We start from the raw sequence: 16,778 nt of genomic DNA, 5'->3' as shown, positions 1-16,778 counted from the left end.
AAAACAGGCAGACAAATTTAAAAACGGCACCCCCCTGTTGTTGTTCATAACGTACGTATACACACGCATGCACGCACACACCACCAAATTCTTGACCCTCAAACGAAAGCCCAGCAGATCCGGGTACTCACCTGTCGTGAGTGTAACCGTGGTCCGGCCTGCAGCACTCCATCAGTGTCTTTGCATCCCAAGTGTCTGCTTTACTGCCGCACAGGAGCTGGTCCAGCTGCGTGGTCACCCAACAGAAACAAATTACTAAGGACACGGCTGCATAACTCAGTGAAAACTCACAGGACGTGCTGTTTTGCAGATGCCAGTATAGCACAGGACTAGCGTGTACCAAATCAAAGTATCATTTTCAATACCGCAAGTTCTGCGCAGGGACCTCTCTTTTCGCCAATGTGCTCTTCTACTACAGTTACAGACTCAGCCTCCTCTTCTGGTGCCTTTAAAGGCACCCTGCCCATCTGCAGGGACTGGCTTCTTGAGAAGACTTTAATCGCAAACAAAACATACCTGAGACAAACCTTTGTTTAAGCTTTCCTAACGCTTCTCGTGTCTTTACAGGTTTTAACTCCATAACCTACATCTCGCCAGGGAGATTTCATAAATCCTGTTTTCTAGAAATGCCAGAAGCCAAGACACAGACTAGTGAGCTGGAGAGAGAAGTGGGAGAAAGCTGAACTGAGGCCCAGCCAACGGGCAGCTTCCTCACCTTGTACAGAGGCAGATGGCTGCCAGATGGTCGGCTGGGGCTGCACGGGGACCAGGCAAGCCGTTCCAGGGGGAACAGGAGAAAGCAAGAAGTGCTTGCGTCCCCTTGGAAAATCTAACACCAGTTTCACATTAAGCCATCTTTTCTCTGGTGACCTGCCCCCCTGCAGAAGGACTGCGTGCTTTGAGAAAATGTAATACCTACTACGCGTCACTCGCTGGCAGGTACTCTATGTGTCCTGTTCAGTAAGACAGAGGTTATCCCGATCTTATGGACGAGGCAGTCGGGTCAGACACAACAGCCTAGACAAGGTCATACGGTGAAGCAGGAAGGACCAGAATTCAATTCCAGGAGCAACCCTTGCTGCTTTCAATTCCAGGTGACACTTAGTGCCTCAAAGTGTCAGCTACACCACATGCTCCCGCAAGCAGCAAATCAGAGTGGACGTAAAAATCGTAACTGAGATTGAAATGCTACGTCCAAGTCATTCAAAGGTATCCGGATTCAGCCAGTAATGTGTGTGTAAAGTTATCATTCAAATAGTAAACAAAAAGCATCCCAAACTGGAGAAACCCCATACCTCGCAGACCCTTTCTGTGCCATCTCCCCACTCGAGAGCAGTGTTCCAGATTCTTGTTGCACTTAAGATGGCTGGAAAACTGCACACTCATTTCCCCCACTCTTAACGGTACTTGCAACACTTCCTTAACTCCAAGAACGGACTCCAATCATAAAGCAGGGTCTCACCCAATCCGGGAAGTTTAGGTTAAAAAAAAAAGTGCACTCTCCTCAGCGACCGCAAAGACGCGCACTCCATTCTCCACCGGCCGGCATCCAGGGTCAGGTGACTGACGACGAGGCTGGGCCCACCCAATCTCGCACACAGACCCCACTCCAATACTTCAACTATATTTAATATTTATACAATATAAAATGCTATATTTATATTACATCGCATTACACTTAGTATTTGATACTCTTCTTTGCTCAGAAATGATCTTCTACCTTTACCAGCATCCACCCCTCGGCTCACAAACCCACCTCGCCCCCCAGTTCTCTCCTTTGCAATCCTCTTCGGCCGGATGGCACAGAGACGGCGTGCTACGATTGCTACAGGTACACAGGGAGCAATGGGCAATTTCTTCAGACACAAGCTACTCACTTCTTCCGGGTAGAAGTACTGGAGATGACTGAGTGGGAAGACAGATTCAAATCCATCTCTGAAGGAGTCGAATTGCCTAGAAACGCCTTCATTTAGTGCCCAGAATATAACCAGCTGTAAAAAGAAAGGTCTTTTAAAAACTGTGACAAGATTTCCTATCTCTTTCCTACCCAATACACGGCAAAGTACAGTGAAACATCCATCCTGATCACTTTAAAAACAACAGCAACAACAACAACAAAAAACCCCACACAAATTAAGTCTCTAAAACATCTCTCAGAAAACCACATAAGCGATCTCTCAGGTCAACTTCTAACTCGGGGCCTGGCCAGCAAGAAAATGTAAAAACAATTACGATGAGCATTTATGTTTAGTGTGTTTTAAAAATTCATCTACATGGGGCACCTGGGTGGCGCAGTCGGTTAAGCGTCCGACGTCAGCCAGGTCACGATCTCGCGGTCCGTGAGTTCGAGCCCCGCGTCGGGCTCTGGGCGGATGGCTCAGAGCCTGGAGCCTGTTTCCGACTCTGTGTCTCCCTCTCTCTCTGCCCCTCCCCTGTTCATGCTCTGTCTCTCTCTGTCCCCAAAAAAATAAACGTTGAAAAAAAAAAAATTAAAAATTCATCTACATAAAACCCTGATGGCACAGAACGGTACCTTACTAGATGAGAAGCAGATGAAAGTTTCTCAAGAGGATAAAATGTTATTAAGAATTAAAGATAATGTGTCAAGATGCATAATAACCAACTGTTAAGTGTTCTGAATTTTTAATGTGAAATTTTTCTATCCAAATCCCGATTAAGTTCTTAGAACCCATGCTTCTGAAGTGGACCTTCACTTAGAAAAAGGCAAACTCTGGAAATGCAGTCACGTGAAATTGAAAAGGAACAGAAAGCATCTGTTACTGGTTCAATGATATCTAGTCATCAATGACTCCAGCTAACCCACTGGGTTCAAGAAATACAGGACATACTCAGATAAAAATAAAAACAACAGCATTTTGCTGACAGAAAAATACAAGCATCATCACAAATTCTTTTCAGAGAACTTTAATCTGGACATTAACTCATCATTTACAAGTAAGCGGAAAGGTTAGCTTTCTCAAAGTTAGGAAAAGCAGCAGGTAAGTTTGATCAGATAGTCCTGTGAATATTAAAGAATGTGTTTTAACAGTCACAGAACAGTTGGGTATGCCAAAAGATATCTGAAGACCTTGGCTATCTACTCTTTCTCTAACAGACGAAGAAACCAGAGCCATTTTTCAGAGGTTCTACCTAAAATCCCACTGTATGGGCACCTGGGTGGCTCAGTTGGTTAAGGGTCCGACTTCAGCTCAGGTCATGATCTCGCGGTTTGGGAGTTCGAGCCCTGTCCAGCTCTGTGCTGACAGCTCAGAGCCTGGAGCCTGCTTCGGATTCTGTGTCTCCCTCTCTCTCTGCCCCTCCCCCGCTTGTGCTCGCTATCAAAAATAAATAAAAAAAAAATTTTTTTTTTTTTTTAAATAAAATCCCACTGTAGGGTGGCAGAAAACCCAAGTCTGGGTATAGGTGGTTTTCTATCTTGAACCCAATGCTCTTTCCACTCAGGGTCAGAAATAAACCAAAAGAAACTTTTCAAAAAGCAGTAGTAAAGACCTATATAGCATGGAACTTAAAATACAATTTCTTTTTAATACAAAATTGTTTTCCCTTAATTTAACAAATATAGTCAAGGGCTATAGATTATCTGAAAGTCCTCATTACGCCCATAAAAATGTGTGTGTGTGTGAAGAATAAGGTCTAGTTTTGCCTTGATAGACAGAATGCAGTTTAATGAGAACACAAGTGATGGCTCCTTTTCACTGATTTGTTTTAAACGAAGACAATGAGAGTTTAGTAGTATTCAAACTTCAAGACAGAAAATTCAAGGTCATATATAAGGCTTCATGAAATATCTGACACATTTTGTCAAGTGCAGACAGAAATGAGGGCCTGAAAAAGTGGATGTTGTGCAGTGATCTTGGGTGTCGAGGGTCTCGGGCAGGGGAGGCAGGGGAGGCAGGCTCCCGGGACAGGTGCTTCCCCCTTCCCCCAGAACAGTGTCCACAGAAGTCCTGTGTCGCCCACCACGCTGGCCTTTTCCCCAAAGGGTGCCATGATTACGTACTCTTAAATATTCTTCTAAATTGTGGATAGTGACCGGTATATCCTTTCCTCCTTTCTTCAGTTCGATGTTGGGAAATCCTGGCAGAGTGAAATCCAATCCTAGATCTTCAACTGAGCAGCCGTTCATAGTCAGGGTTTCTAATGCATATTGTAGACTCTCTTTGGTCTAAACAAGGGGAATGGGAGATCAAGCACAGTGATTCAGTTGCTTGTATGTCTGTGTTTATAAAACAAAAGATATGCTAATAAATTTTATGGGTTCCTTCAGCTCTTAGAATACTTCTTTTATTGTCGTAATTTACACATGACACAGATCACAAAGGAAATAAGCACTTTAGAATCCAACTATTTTTATATGGGGGAAAAACCAGATCACCTAAGTGGTTTTTATTTATTTTTTTTTTTTTTTAAGTTTTTATTTATTTTTGGGACAGAGAGAGACAGAGCATGAACGGGGGAGGGGCAGAGAGAGAGGGAGACACAGAATCGGAAACAGGCTCCAGGCCCCGAGCCATCAGCCCAGAGCCTGACGCGGGGCTCGAACTCACGGACCGCGAGATCGTGACCTGGCTGAAGTCGGACGCTTAACCGACTGCGCCACCCAGGCGCCCCCTTAAGTGTTCTTTCAAGATGAGAGGTCTGCTACTCCATCTGACTGAATTTCAAATCACCTTTCACAGAAAGTCCTAATTGTTTACATGATGGTTAATTCAAGAGTAGCTAATAGGGCCAAACTTCTCCTAAATTCTATCTTAATCCTACACACACACACCCCAAATACCAAGCAATAGTTAGGAAACTGTAAATACAAATAACGTACTATCTACTAATGGTTATAATTAACATTCTTCCTGCTGCAAAGCTCAAGTCTAAGGAATACCCTGGGGATTCCTCATTCAATCACTTCAGGACTAGAGGAACAGATCTGTATCCACAATGAAGAAAAGTTCCAACAAAACCCTCAAGTCCTACTCTAAAGACAATTATTAAAAAGCAGTTTGTATTATTCACCTTTTTAAATGCTCAAGAATACGAAAGGCTTACGTAAAATTTCTTTAGATTAGAAATCAAAGACCAACATGCAGAACTGCAAATACTATCTGAAAATAAAGGTGTTCAGTATAGGAGGAAGGGGCCAAGTGACTTTCCAAACTGGGGATACCCATACGTATGAAATTCCTAGCAGCCAAAGAGTCTAGGTACAAGAAATTAGTGATTTAAACTAAAAAAAAGCTAGGAAGTTCTGGCTTACAGTCATTTTTAGAAGTTCTCATTTAGTCATTCTTTAATTAAAAAATATATATATATTTGTTTATTTATTTTGAGAGTGTGTGTGTGCACACTGATGAAGCCACCCAGGCATTTTTAAAATTAGTCATTTTTAAAAAGGGAAATAAAAGCTGCCTAGGATTCCAGAGGATTCAGAACGCAGGAGGGGTAACAGCACGAAGACGAGGTATAATGTGCCTGGGGACTATGGCCGTCTGTCCTCGCCTGTAAAAGCCTGTGTTTACGTCTTTCCTCGGACTCAGGTGCACATTTGAGGGCACCTGAATGAAGACCTTTCATTGCCATCATTGGGACACCTGGGTGGCTCAGTCGGTGAAGCATCCGACTCTTCACCTCAGCTCAGGTCATGATCTCACGGTTCGTGCCCCACGTTGGGCTCCGCTTGGACAGCGCGGAGCCTGCTCGGGACTCTCTCTCTCCCTCTCTGCCTCTTCCCTGCTCACTCTCACTCTCTCTCAAAAGAAAAAAAAATCGCTATCATTGAGAGGAATCTAGAATATACAGTGTCCTCGAGATGCTTAAAAGAAATTCACTATTCGTTTTTTCAGATCTTACATTAAATCGAAGGCTAATAAGCTTTAGCCCATTTCCCATGTATCTTTTGAGAATTTAACTACCGAGTTTGCTCCATCCGTGTACTTTATAAACGATGAGGGGAGGGTTTGGAACCCACGCCATTCCTCACGTGCTGGATGAAAGTCGGTTAACATGGTACATCGGTTTCTGGAATCTGGTTTCCGTGCTGGGCATTTTATACTTTTAAAGTGGCAACATCAAAAATAAAGATAAGAACAAATCTCAAAAGATATGAGGAAGAAAACCGGGTGGCATATTGCAAAATGTGTAACAGTGAAGGTTCCAGAGCAAACAGCCCGGGTGTGAACTCTCAGCCCTGCCCCCACTTCTAGGTATGTGACCTTGGCAGGTTACTCAGCTGGTCTGCCCTGGGTTTCTTGTGTGTAAGGCAGGAATATCAGAAAGACCTAAATCTCCCAGGGGTGTTGTGGATGAAATGAATTAATAGACATAAGGCACCTGGAGCAGTGCCATGAGTTTCACTTTCTTTCCTTCCTTCATTTTCCCCTCATTATTTACCTAAGAGATAATCCTAAAGAGGACTGCATTAGTTATGAAAATTTATCAAGTTGGTACACGTAAATCTAATGGATTCTAGAAAATCTTAAGACAACAAACCTTACATGGCCTCTTTTAAATGCCAATTTCTCTTAATAAAACATTTTTCCTCAAGTCACCAATTAATAAGGGAGATAAAATTATTTCCCTTACAAATCATTTTCTTCTCTGATAACAAGGCATTCTAAAACCTATCTGTCTACAGTAAGCCCTTCTCCAGCTTATCAGGAGATGTGACACTTCCCTACAGAATCTCCCCTATTCTTACTTTACATAATTTATAAAATGGGAGCTGCTTTAAAATCGGGCCATGTTACATGCCCAGACATAGCTATTTGAATCCGTGCCACTTTTGTCTTCTTCTAATGTCTGACGCAGAACTGCTATTAATCTCAGACTGGGTAAATAATCTTTAATCTGTTATCAATATATAAAGAATACACATTCATGATATAAAATGAAAAATCACACATTCTAATAGCGAAACCTCAACAGGTGTTCCTGAGAAATAGAGAACACCCACCATGACCTTTAAAACTATTTTCCTGAGATCTTTCTAAAAACAGGTGGACTGGTCTTCTTTCCAGAAAAACAATCTATCCTAAGCATAGTTTTATTGATTCAAATGCTTACTAAAAGAATTCAGGGGGGCCTGGGTGGCTCAGTCAGTTGACTCTCGAGTTCAGCTCAGATCACGTGATCACGGTTTCGTGAGATCCAGAGCCACGTATCAGGCTCTGTGCGCGGAGCGTCCAGAGCCTGCTTGGGATTCTCTCTCTCCCCCTCACTCTATGCTCCCCCCACCCCACTTGCATTCGCTCGCTCTCAAAACAAATAAATAAAAACTAAAAGAAAAAAAGAAAAAAAATAATTCAGTATGATAACACTACCTGTCCAGGTACGTAATGCCCATCTAAATTTAATAAACGAGTGGGGCGCCTGGGTGGCGCAGTCGGTTAAGCGTCCGACTTCAGCCAGGTCACGATCTCGCAGTCTGGGAGTTCGAGCCCCGCGTCAGGCTCTGGGCTGATGGCTCAGAGCCTGGAGCCTGTTTCCGATTCTGTGTCTCCCTCTCTCTCTGCCCCTCCCCCGTTCATGCTCTGTCTCTCTCTGTCCCAAAAATAAATAAACGTTGAAAAAAAAAAAAATTTTAATTTAATAAACGAGAGCCCTATGGCTTCAAGTCAGGACTGTATCCTATTTGTTAATCAAGCTGTTTATTTATCACCTGCTGTTATCATAGGTCATCTTACCCACTGTGAAGTCTTTTCAGTTATTCTAATAAAAAAATTAGAACTCTTCTAAAATACGACATTAATATAATAACTGGATCAAATATAAAGCACTTAACAAAGACCTCATCTCGCAACGGTAAGAAAGTGATCCACTTGACCGCTTTCTTATCTTCTAGGCTCACCTGGGATTTATCTTGTTCAAGTCTTTTCTTCTGTCTGACAATATCTTCTAGGTGATACACTGATCTGGCTACAACCGGGTCAATGTCAAACAAATCATGCGATGTCAGTGAAGTTTCTTGCCGTAGCATCCACTTATAGAAGGGTAAGCCAAGGGGAAGGTCCACCTGAAAGGGAATATACACAAAATAAGACAGTCATGCTAAGCTTCTAGAATTGCCTCAATTTTATAACTGACACTTTAAGAGATCATTTATAAAGGTTGAGTAGTACTCCCCCAAAACCCCCACATTTTGGAATGGTTTCTCTCATTAGACACAACTGTTCCCATTTAAACCCAATTTGGGGCCCTGATATTGTGAAAAACTTAGTACACCGAAGAATCCTATTTAAAAAAACTGACGCTAAAAAGGTGATGGACATATATATTCTCCATAAGAGCCTCAAACTAAGAGATGTTTATAGGAATCTTACTCTATTTGGGGTGGTGTAAACTAAATTCCACTGAAGTTTGTATTACTGCACATTTGGAAGAAAAAGAAGTTAAAAGGAAGGACCAACTAATTAAAAATGAAAAAATGTAACTTCTAAAATAACTCAGGGCACCTGGGCGGCTCAGTTGGCTAAAGCATCTGACTCTTGGTTTCAGCTCAGGTCATGATCTCATGGTTGTTGAGTTCGAGTCCTGCACTGGGCTCTTCTCTCTCCTTCTCTCTCTGCCCCCCGGCCCCTGCTCGCATGCATGCATACACTCTTTCTCTCACTCCAAATAAATAAAAACATTAAAAAAATTCAAAAATAAAAATAAACAATAAAATACAGCATTAAGTGCAGGGGATTAAGATACTTTCATAGTACAGGTACAAAACAAAACCGTCGACAAGCGAATAATCCTACACTTACCAATCTGAAATCCATGATCGCCTTGGCCATTAATTTGCCTAAGAAGCGAAACTTCATCTTAACCTTTGCGATATGAGCGGGCTTAGCCGTCCTACCAAAGGGAAGCGCAAACAGGCCCTGGAGGTTTTGAATGTACTTGGTCCCTTCTTGGCTTCCTATAAAATGAGCAAGTCACGAAACTTTAGGTGCGATTTCCCAGAACAGAACAAAATAAGACAAAACCTGGTTAACTAATAACACTTAAGAAATTCAGTATTCTCAAAATCAGAAGGCAGATCACAGAATGAAGACCTCTAGAGCCGGAAGGCTCTCTTATTTGATAACAGAGAAAACAAAGGCTAAAAGGTAAAAGGGATTGAGGTCGGAGAGCATGTGAGTTTATTAGAAGCTAAATATATTTAATGAACTGTAATGGCCCTTTTACTTGATGTGGAAAACCCACAGAGACTCACAAATTGATGGTACCTTTTGGATTGCTGAGAGTCACTTCTTCACCTCTCCAGAGACCCAAATCGGCTCTCTGTAGTTCCTGAGATACAAGTGCATAAAACTCCAGTGTAGGCCCAAGACCGGTACCAACCTACAGGAGAACAAAAATTGAACGATTTCAAACTTCAGATCTGACGCTGCCTTTTAGACCAGCCAACCTTTCTGCAACGCAGACGCTAACAGCAACCATTTTTTGGACGTGTTATTGCCCAGACCATCCTATCTTCCTTCCGTCTTGGTCGGCCAGAACAAGAACCAGCAGCCCTGTATTTCCTCTTTCTCCCCAGGACCTAACACTGTCACTGCAAGGGTCCGGCTCCTACACCGGTAACAGTGCCACTGCAGCTGTCTTGCCCCCGGGGAATAAGATGGCTTTGTCTGAGTACGAATCTCTTTCCCGAGCTCTCATGGGTGAGCTGTTAGCCTGAAAGCAGTTCAAATGTCATCTCCTCAGGAGAAGCCTCCTTTTCTGCCCAGTTACTCTGCCCACCCCCCTTTTTTTAGGATTTCTAGTCCAGCTACTTTAGTGCTTATCACATCATAGCACCGCAATTTTGTTACGGACTCACATTTCTCACTCGAGGATAACTTTAATTCACCTTTGTACCTTCAGTGGTGCCTGGGCACGCACCAGTCATTTAACAGAGGTTCGTTGAATAAAACAAGAATAAGAGAAGGCCAGAACCCACGCCAGCACCCACACGGCTAACTCAGCTTCGGAGCCTCACGGTGCACTAGCAACTCCGGAGAGCTTTATCGGTATGTACACGGGATGGGGAGCATGTCCTGAAGACTCTCAACTGACAGGTCTGATTTAGAGCCTGGCCCAGCTCCAAGGTGACTGCACAGCCTTGAATGGAAACCCCTCCTCTGTGAGACATATCCTGTGTCCATGTTCACAGTCTCGTTATTCCTTCATGTTTCAAGGTCCTGCCAGCTCAGACCATAAATTAGATATTTGGCTAATGACAAGTTAGTATCATAGTTTATGTGCTGCATCCACAGTCCTGGTGAAAAAAACGAGTTCCCTTATAGATCATTGTAAATAACTGGCCTTATTTTATTACCATAGTTACTTTTAAAAAGTGCCTATACTGGGGCGCCTGGGTGGCGCAGTCGGTTGAGCGTCCGACTTCAGCCAGGTCACGATCTCGCGGTCCGTGAGTTCGAGCCCCGCGTCGGGCTCTGGGCTGATGGCTCAGAGCCTGGAGCCTGTTTCTGATTCTGTGTCTCCCTCTCTCTCTGCCCCTCGCCCGTTCATGCTCTGTCTCTCTCTGTCCCAAAAATAAATAAACGTTGAAAAAAAATTAAAAAAAAAAAAAAAAGTGCCTATACTAGTTCAAACGATAAGATGCAATCCACCAAATGTTTGACTCTAACTTTGCCAACAGTGATCTACCAGGCTGGATGCGGTGGCACCTTGGGGATCCACTTCCATCCCTTCGTTAGTTTTCCTCTACGGCAGTAAACGGCATCTGCGTTCACCCCAGACTCCAAAAAACCTTGGCTCATCTCTTTTTCACTCGCCGCATTCCAACCCATCGTTGAACACTGTAAGCCCCACCCTCACAATATATTCTAAACCGGTCACCGCCATCACCCCTCATCTGGGCTACTGCCAGCCCTCCTCCAGGGTCTCTGCACCAGCAAGCTTGGCGTCTCCTGTTCTAGGCTCACAGCGCTGACAGAGGCCTCCGTCTCTCGCAAAAGCAAAAGCTCAAGTTCTTCCACGCAGGTCCTCCGTGACCCCTCCTACAGCTGGACTCCGACCTCCAACCAGTCATTCTGCGACAGGCCAGGTCTCCGTGTCAGGGCTTTTGCTTCTCAGTTCTTTTGCTAGACACACCCTTCCCTAAATGGTAATGGCTCACCTGTGCTCAAAGGTCCTCTTGGGCCACCCTTTCCCTTCCCCATCGTGATCCATCTCATTTAGATTTTTCTTCATCACGAGGCCTAACATATACATATGTTAATAATATTATTAACATAATAATTATTACATGATAATATGTAATAAGGAAGTGCGTACTGGCCTTCCCAAACTGAACAAAGTTCTGAGATGGTAGGAATTTTGTATGTTTTGTTCTTCACTGAATACTGGGTAGTGGAGGAGAGGAAGAAGGGGAAAAAAGAGAAGCAGAGAAAAGAAAAAACTGCAGTAACATCTGACATCCACCAGAGGGCAGTTTAGAGCTGCTTAACTTTTTCTCCCTTTAGCGTAATTATCCTAGGCGAAAGAGAAATCACAAATCAGATCAAATTCCTTCATCCAAATAATACTGTTCTTTCTAAAGGCAAAACAGACTTAAAATATTAAATGGCCTGGGTATCACTATAAACCCGTCACCACAGCAAATCTCTGTGAGGGTGGAAGGAACAGGTCGAAGCTGCCCTGGCATGGGGCACCTGGGTGGCTCAGTTGGTTGGGCCTTGGACTTTGGCTCAGGTCATGATCTCGCTGTCTGTGAGTTCGAGCCCCACGTCTGACTCTGTGCTGACAGCCCAGAGCCTGGAGCCTGCTTTGGATTCTGTGTCTCCATCTCTTTCTGTTCCTACCTCACTCGTGCTCTGTCTCTCTCTCAAAAATAAATAAAAACATTAAAAAAGAAAGAAAGAAAAAGATGCTCTTCCCAAGCCCTGCGCTGGCCAACAGTGCTGCTGTTCGCAACCTGATCTTCTCAGGCATCTTTGTTCTACTCAGCCACTCCAGTAAAAAGGTAGGGAGTTTGCTTTTGCTTCATTGGTCTTTAAAGGAAAGAAAAGCATAAAGCTTTAGAAATAAAAACAGAGAAGACCAAGTTCTGACAACTTGTCTTACTCGAAGTGCTGCGAGTCTTTTTCTTTCAAAAGCTAACCCTTATGTACCAGCAATTATCATGTGCCACTGTTCTGTTCTGAGTGTTTTTCACACCTTAGCTCATTTAGTCATTCTAACAACATGATGAAAAAGGTCCATTTCTTACACACTTGTTGAGGCATCACCGAGGAGTTTACATAATGTGCCCAACGTCACGGTCAGTCAGTGCTGGCACCAGGCTCCACAGTCCATGCTCCTAACGCTTCACCACCCCAGAGGCTGGTCATTCGTAGCCCCAGCGAATCCTGAGGCTTGAAGACTCTCTGAGCCCAGAGACGGGTTTGGTTCTTCCCTGGCTCACCAATCATCCTTGTTCAAGCTAGGGCCCATGTTGATTTGACACCGTGAACTAGGATTCTTCTGGAGCTACTCTGAAGTCTTCCGAAAGGTCACCTGCATACTTGTATAGTTGAATAGGATTTATGACCTGATACCCTTTGTATCTAAAAAGACAGTACTCCCAACCCCTGTTCCCCACTGAAGTCAGCTCCTGGAATCTTTTCCAGCGTCAGTAGTTAGGACCATCCATGAAGATTATAAGCTCATGATTTCTGCATCAGTAATTCATTCTTGATGATCCTCAGATCAATGTGATGCTACTCTGAACTTGTTTAGGCTCCATGTAAGATGCAATTTGAAGAGAGGCACAAAGGATGAGAGAGGAAAGGAAAGACATTCCTGGCAAGAAAACACTATGTTGGAGTAAAAAAGTAGAAAGCATGTTAAAATAAATTCGGTAAAAGAAGTCAGAGCTGGAGCAGAGGTCTTGCAGTTTTATGAAGAAGAAATGTGGGCACGTAAACATCTAAATCCTGTATCCTCCGAGCAAGTGGCCTAAGCACCTTGGAATCAAAACTCGACCCCAATTTCTTATCCCAGCATGCGAGGCCTTGCCCCGGTGTCCCCTCACCCCATCACTTCTGGAGCCAGTACTCATTTCTGCTGCTTTCCACACCACCAAGCCCAATCCTTTGCTCAAGCCACAGCATTTGTTGGTCCCTTAATGCTCCCAGTCTCTTCCATGAAGGTCTAACTCTATGGCCTACTGGTCCTCATGGCTCCCAGGACAGTTGTACTTGTGTGAAAGCCTCGTTCTCTTGACACCTGTATCACTCATCGGCCATATACCTTTGTCCTAGGACTTCCCAACTACACCATAATATCCTTTGATCTCTGTAATCCTGTGAACTCTGCTATAACCTGTATCACTAGGGCGCCGTATACTTCCCAGTACAGAAGTACTTAGAGTTTTAATTTTGATGACCGAAGACTCTCAAATTATCTTTTCAAAAGCCTTAAGGAGAAGATGAAAATGCTTAAGAAAATGAGTGAAAATTCAAAGTCATACTTAAAATTACTTGCATACTACAGGTCATACTGTAGACTATTAGAGATTGTGCTATAACCCACATTTTATAGATAAGAAAACCGAGAGGCAGAGAGACTAGCTATTAGAAATAATTGGCGTAATAGAAGGTTTGGATATTTTACGTCTCTAAGAGTTTCAGAAGTCTGAAAATTCTGAAGTTTTGTCTTAAAAATATTTAGGGGAAAGAGGGAGGAAAGTATCCCCAAGAAACTCCATATTTCATAGTAAAAAGAGACAGAAAATAAGTATTTGGTGTACTGTCCTGGCTGTTTAAAAGCATCTCAAAAGAAATAAATGACAAAGATTAGAAAAGAAGTAAAACCATCTTCTTTCACAGCCGACACGACTGTCTAACAACACAGATCAGTAAACTGCACCTCTGGCCCACTTCCTGTTTTGTACAATCTGCAATCTAAGAATGGTTTTTACAATTTCAACGGTTGATAGAAAAATCTTGAATATTTCACAACATGTGAAAATTGTATGAACTATAAACTTCACTGACAAAATTTTATTGGAACATGGCCAGGCACATTTGTATATGTACTGTCTGTGGCCACGTTCACGCTTGTGCAAAGGCGAAACTGAGTAGCGGTGATGGGAGGCTGCAGGGCCCACACCACCTGAATCTGGCCCTTTACAGAAAAGCTTCCGAAGCCCTGGAATCCTAAGTGATGTATTACAAAGTTATTACAACTGGGGTGCTTGGATGGCTCAGTCGGTTAAGTGCTGACTTCAGCTCAGGTCACAATCTTGCGGCTCCTGAGTTTGAGCCCCATGCCAGGCTCTGTACTGAAAGCCTGAAGCCTGCTTTGGATTCTGTGTGTGTGTCTCTCTCTCTCTCTCTCTGCTCCTCCCCCACTCATGCTCGTGTGCACGCGCTCTCTCTCTCAAAAATAAAATAAATATTAAAAAAAAATTTTAAGTTATTAGAATAATTAAGTTTAACAAGGTCGAACTCTAAGGGTCAGGGGAAAATTTCCTGGGGATATATAAAAGCACAAACTAGAAAAGAAGAATTGATGAATTGGATTTTATCACAATTAAAATCTTCTGCTCTTCCAAAGACCTTTCACGGGGAAACTGAAAGATGAAGTACAAACTGGAAAATATCTCTAAACACCTATCTCATGAAGAACTTGTGTCCAGAGTAATGAAAAACTCAACAACTTAATCATAAAACCCAATGATGAAAAAGTGGACAGAATGCTTGGGATACTTCTCCAGAGAACATGCATGAGTGGCCAATGAAACAAACGGGAATGAAAATATCATTAATCTTCAGAAAAGTGCAAATACAACACATTAAGACGTCACTACAAACCCACCAAAATACCCCAAATTAAAAAGACAGTACCCAAGGGCTGGTGAGTATGTGAAGCAATTGAAATTTACACGCTCCATCGCTGGTGGGAATGGAAAATGGCAAAGCTACTTTGGAAAACAGTTTGATGTTTCTCATCAAGTAAAAACATGTCTTACTAAATAACTTACCAATTCATCCCTGAACTATTTACCCACGAGAAAAAAAAAAAAAACCTAGGTCTACAAAGACTTGTACACAAATGTTCATAGCAGCATTATTCAGAAGTATCAAAAACTGGAAACTAGGGGTGCCTGGGTGGCTTCAGTTGGTTGAGCGCCTGACTCTTGATTTCGGCTCAGGTCATGATCTCACGGTTTGTGAGTTCGAGCCCTGCGTCAGGCTCTGCGTGGACGGCACGGAGCCCGATTGGGATGCTCTCTCTTCCTCTCTCTCTGCCCCTGCCCCACCCGTACGCACTCGCTCTAAGATAAAGAAACTAAAAAAAAAAACAAAAAACAACAAAACAAAACAAAACAAAACTGGAAACTAAAATGTGCATCCCCTAGTGATTGAACATTTTGTGAGATATCCCTACCATAGACTCATACTAGTGATAAAAGGAAACAAACTGATATATGGAACAACAGGATGAATCTGAAAAGCACTACACACTAAGTGCTAGAAGAATGACACAAATGGCTACGCACCACAGGTGTCCACCGCCTACTGCACTGTGAAAAAGACAAAACTATGGGACAGAAAACAGACCAATCAATGGTTGCCTGAGGGTGGGGGTGGGGGTGGGGGTGGGGTGTGTACATTTGGCCACGAGAATTTGTACAATTAGAACTGGACGTGTTAAAAGTGTGCATTTATTACATAGGTTATCTATTTCGGTAAATGTAAATTTTTAAAAAGGCAGTTCAAACATTCTGAAAGATATGGCTTAAAACACTCTTCCACTTTATCAACCTAACAACTGCACAAACATTTGTTCTTAGGCAAGAAAAAAAACTCTCTCTTAATATACAACTGAACTTTGGAAAATGGAGAGCTTAGATCACCAGCAGAGCACATCTCCAGTTTCCAGATAAATTTCCCAACTGTCTTTTAGAATTTCAGAGGACCAACAAACTCTTACGAAAGCACAAATGAAGCTGAAAAGCGTCAACGCTCATAAGCTCACCTCATTCTCATACTGGATTTCTAACATGGCCCGTGAGCTCCCCAGATCCTGCATCACAGACTCGGCTTGTTTCAGCAGCTCCTCTCTGTTCACAGTACGCTAAAAAAAAAAAAAAAAAAAAAAGAAAGAAAGAAAAAAAGAAAAAAAAGTACAAGGGTGAAGAAACTAGACTCATATTACACTATAATAAACAGGTGGCATTTATCGAAGTGCAAAAAAAAAAAAAATCAATTCGGTTGTTTTAACTGTTTCTTTAAAGCACGCCTCAGAAAAGGGTAAGAGAGTGGCCGCACGGCTACAAACACACACAGCGAGGCTACATGGGAAGTGTCCTCTTGAGCCCACGACAGGTTCAGAAAATTCAAGGTGGAGAAGAAAGGATCTCTGTGACCTTGCCCAAGACCAGTGCAAGTCAGGGCTGCAGCTGCATGAACCACCCCCCAGGCACACGTACATTGACGTAATGGAGAAATAGGTATGGGGGTGGCTGGTGACACAGGTGAGCGGAAACTTCCCGGTTCCGACCTGCAGAAACTACAAACATCTACTCAGGAGATTCAGGAGGACAAGAGAGGTCCTGCTAGATTTCCAAATCCCATCAACACCACTGTTTACTCAATCCTAATGACACAAGTATAAATAGAAATAGCAAAGCTTAAAAAAAAAAAAAAAAGTACTTTTTTGTTTCTGCTTCTCATTCCTTCTAACTCCTCTTCTAATGTCATTACTAATGGCTCTCATGAGTCTTGGAGTGAAAGGTTTTGGAAGGACAGACCTGAGTAGGAATCTTCAGCACAAAAGAGGAAGAT

General features: G+C 42.9%; 1 protein-coding gene across 18 annotated transcripts in view; it reads right to left on the bottom strand.

The window, feature by feature from the left end:
* The window catches only part of TRIP12 (thyroid hormone receptor interactor 12), a 145,801-nt gene that overhangs the window by 5,286 nt on the left and 123,737 nt on the right, over nt 1-16,778 (bottom strand). For all 18 annotated transcript variants that reach the window (XM_040450770.1, XM_040450768.1, XM_040450766.1 and 15 more), the window contains 7 exons: nt 15,970-16,068; nt 9,228-9,342; nt 8,763-8,917; nt 7,862-8,026; nt 4,022-4,186; nt 1,878-1,991; nt 132-226 (listed from right to left, as the gene is read on the bottom strand). In XM_040450770.1, the coding sequence (XP_040306704.1) occupies nt 132-226; nt 1,878-1,991; nt 4,022-4,186; nt 7,862-8,026; nt 8,763-8,917; nt 9,228-9,342; nt 15,970-16,068 (908 nt within the window). The remainder of the gene's footprint in view (nt 1-131; nt 227-1,877; nt 1,992-4,021; nt 4,187-7,861; nt 8,027-8,762; nt 8,918-9,227; nt 9,343-15,969; nt 16,069-16,778) is intronic.

The sequence above is a fragment of the Herpailurus yagouaroundi genome, unplaced genomic scaffold (assembly GCF_014898765.1).
Source record: "Herpailurus yagouaroundi ecotype Mexico unplaced genomic scaffold, PumYag 202, whole genome shotgun sequence".
Taxonomy (NCBI): domain Eukaryota; kingdom Metazoa; phylum Chordata; class Mammalia; order Carnivora; family Felidae; genus Herpailurus; species Herpailurus yagouaroundi.
This window is presented reverse-complemented; position numbering and strand designations above follow the sequence as displayed.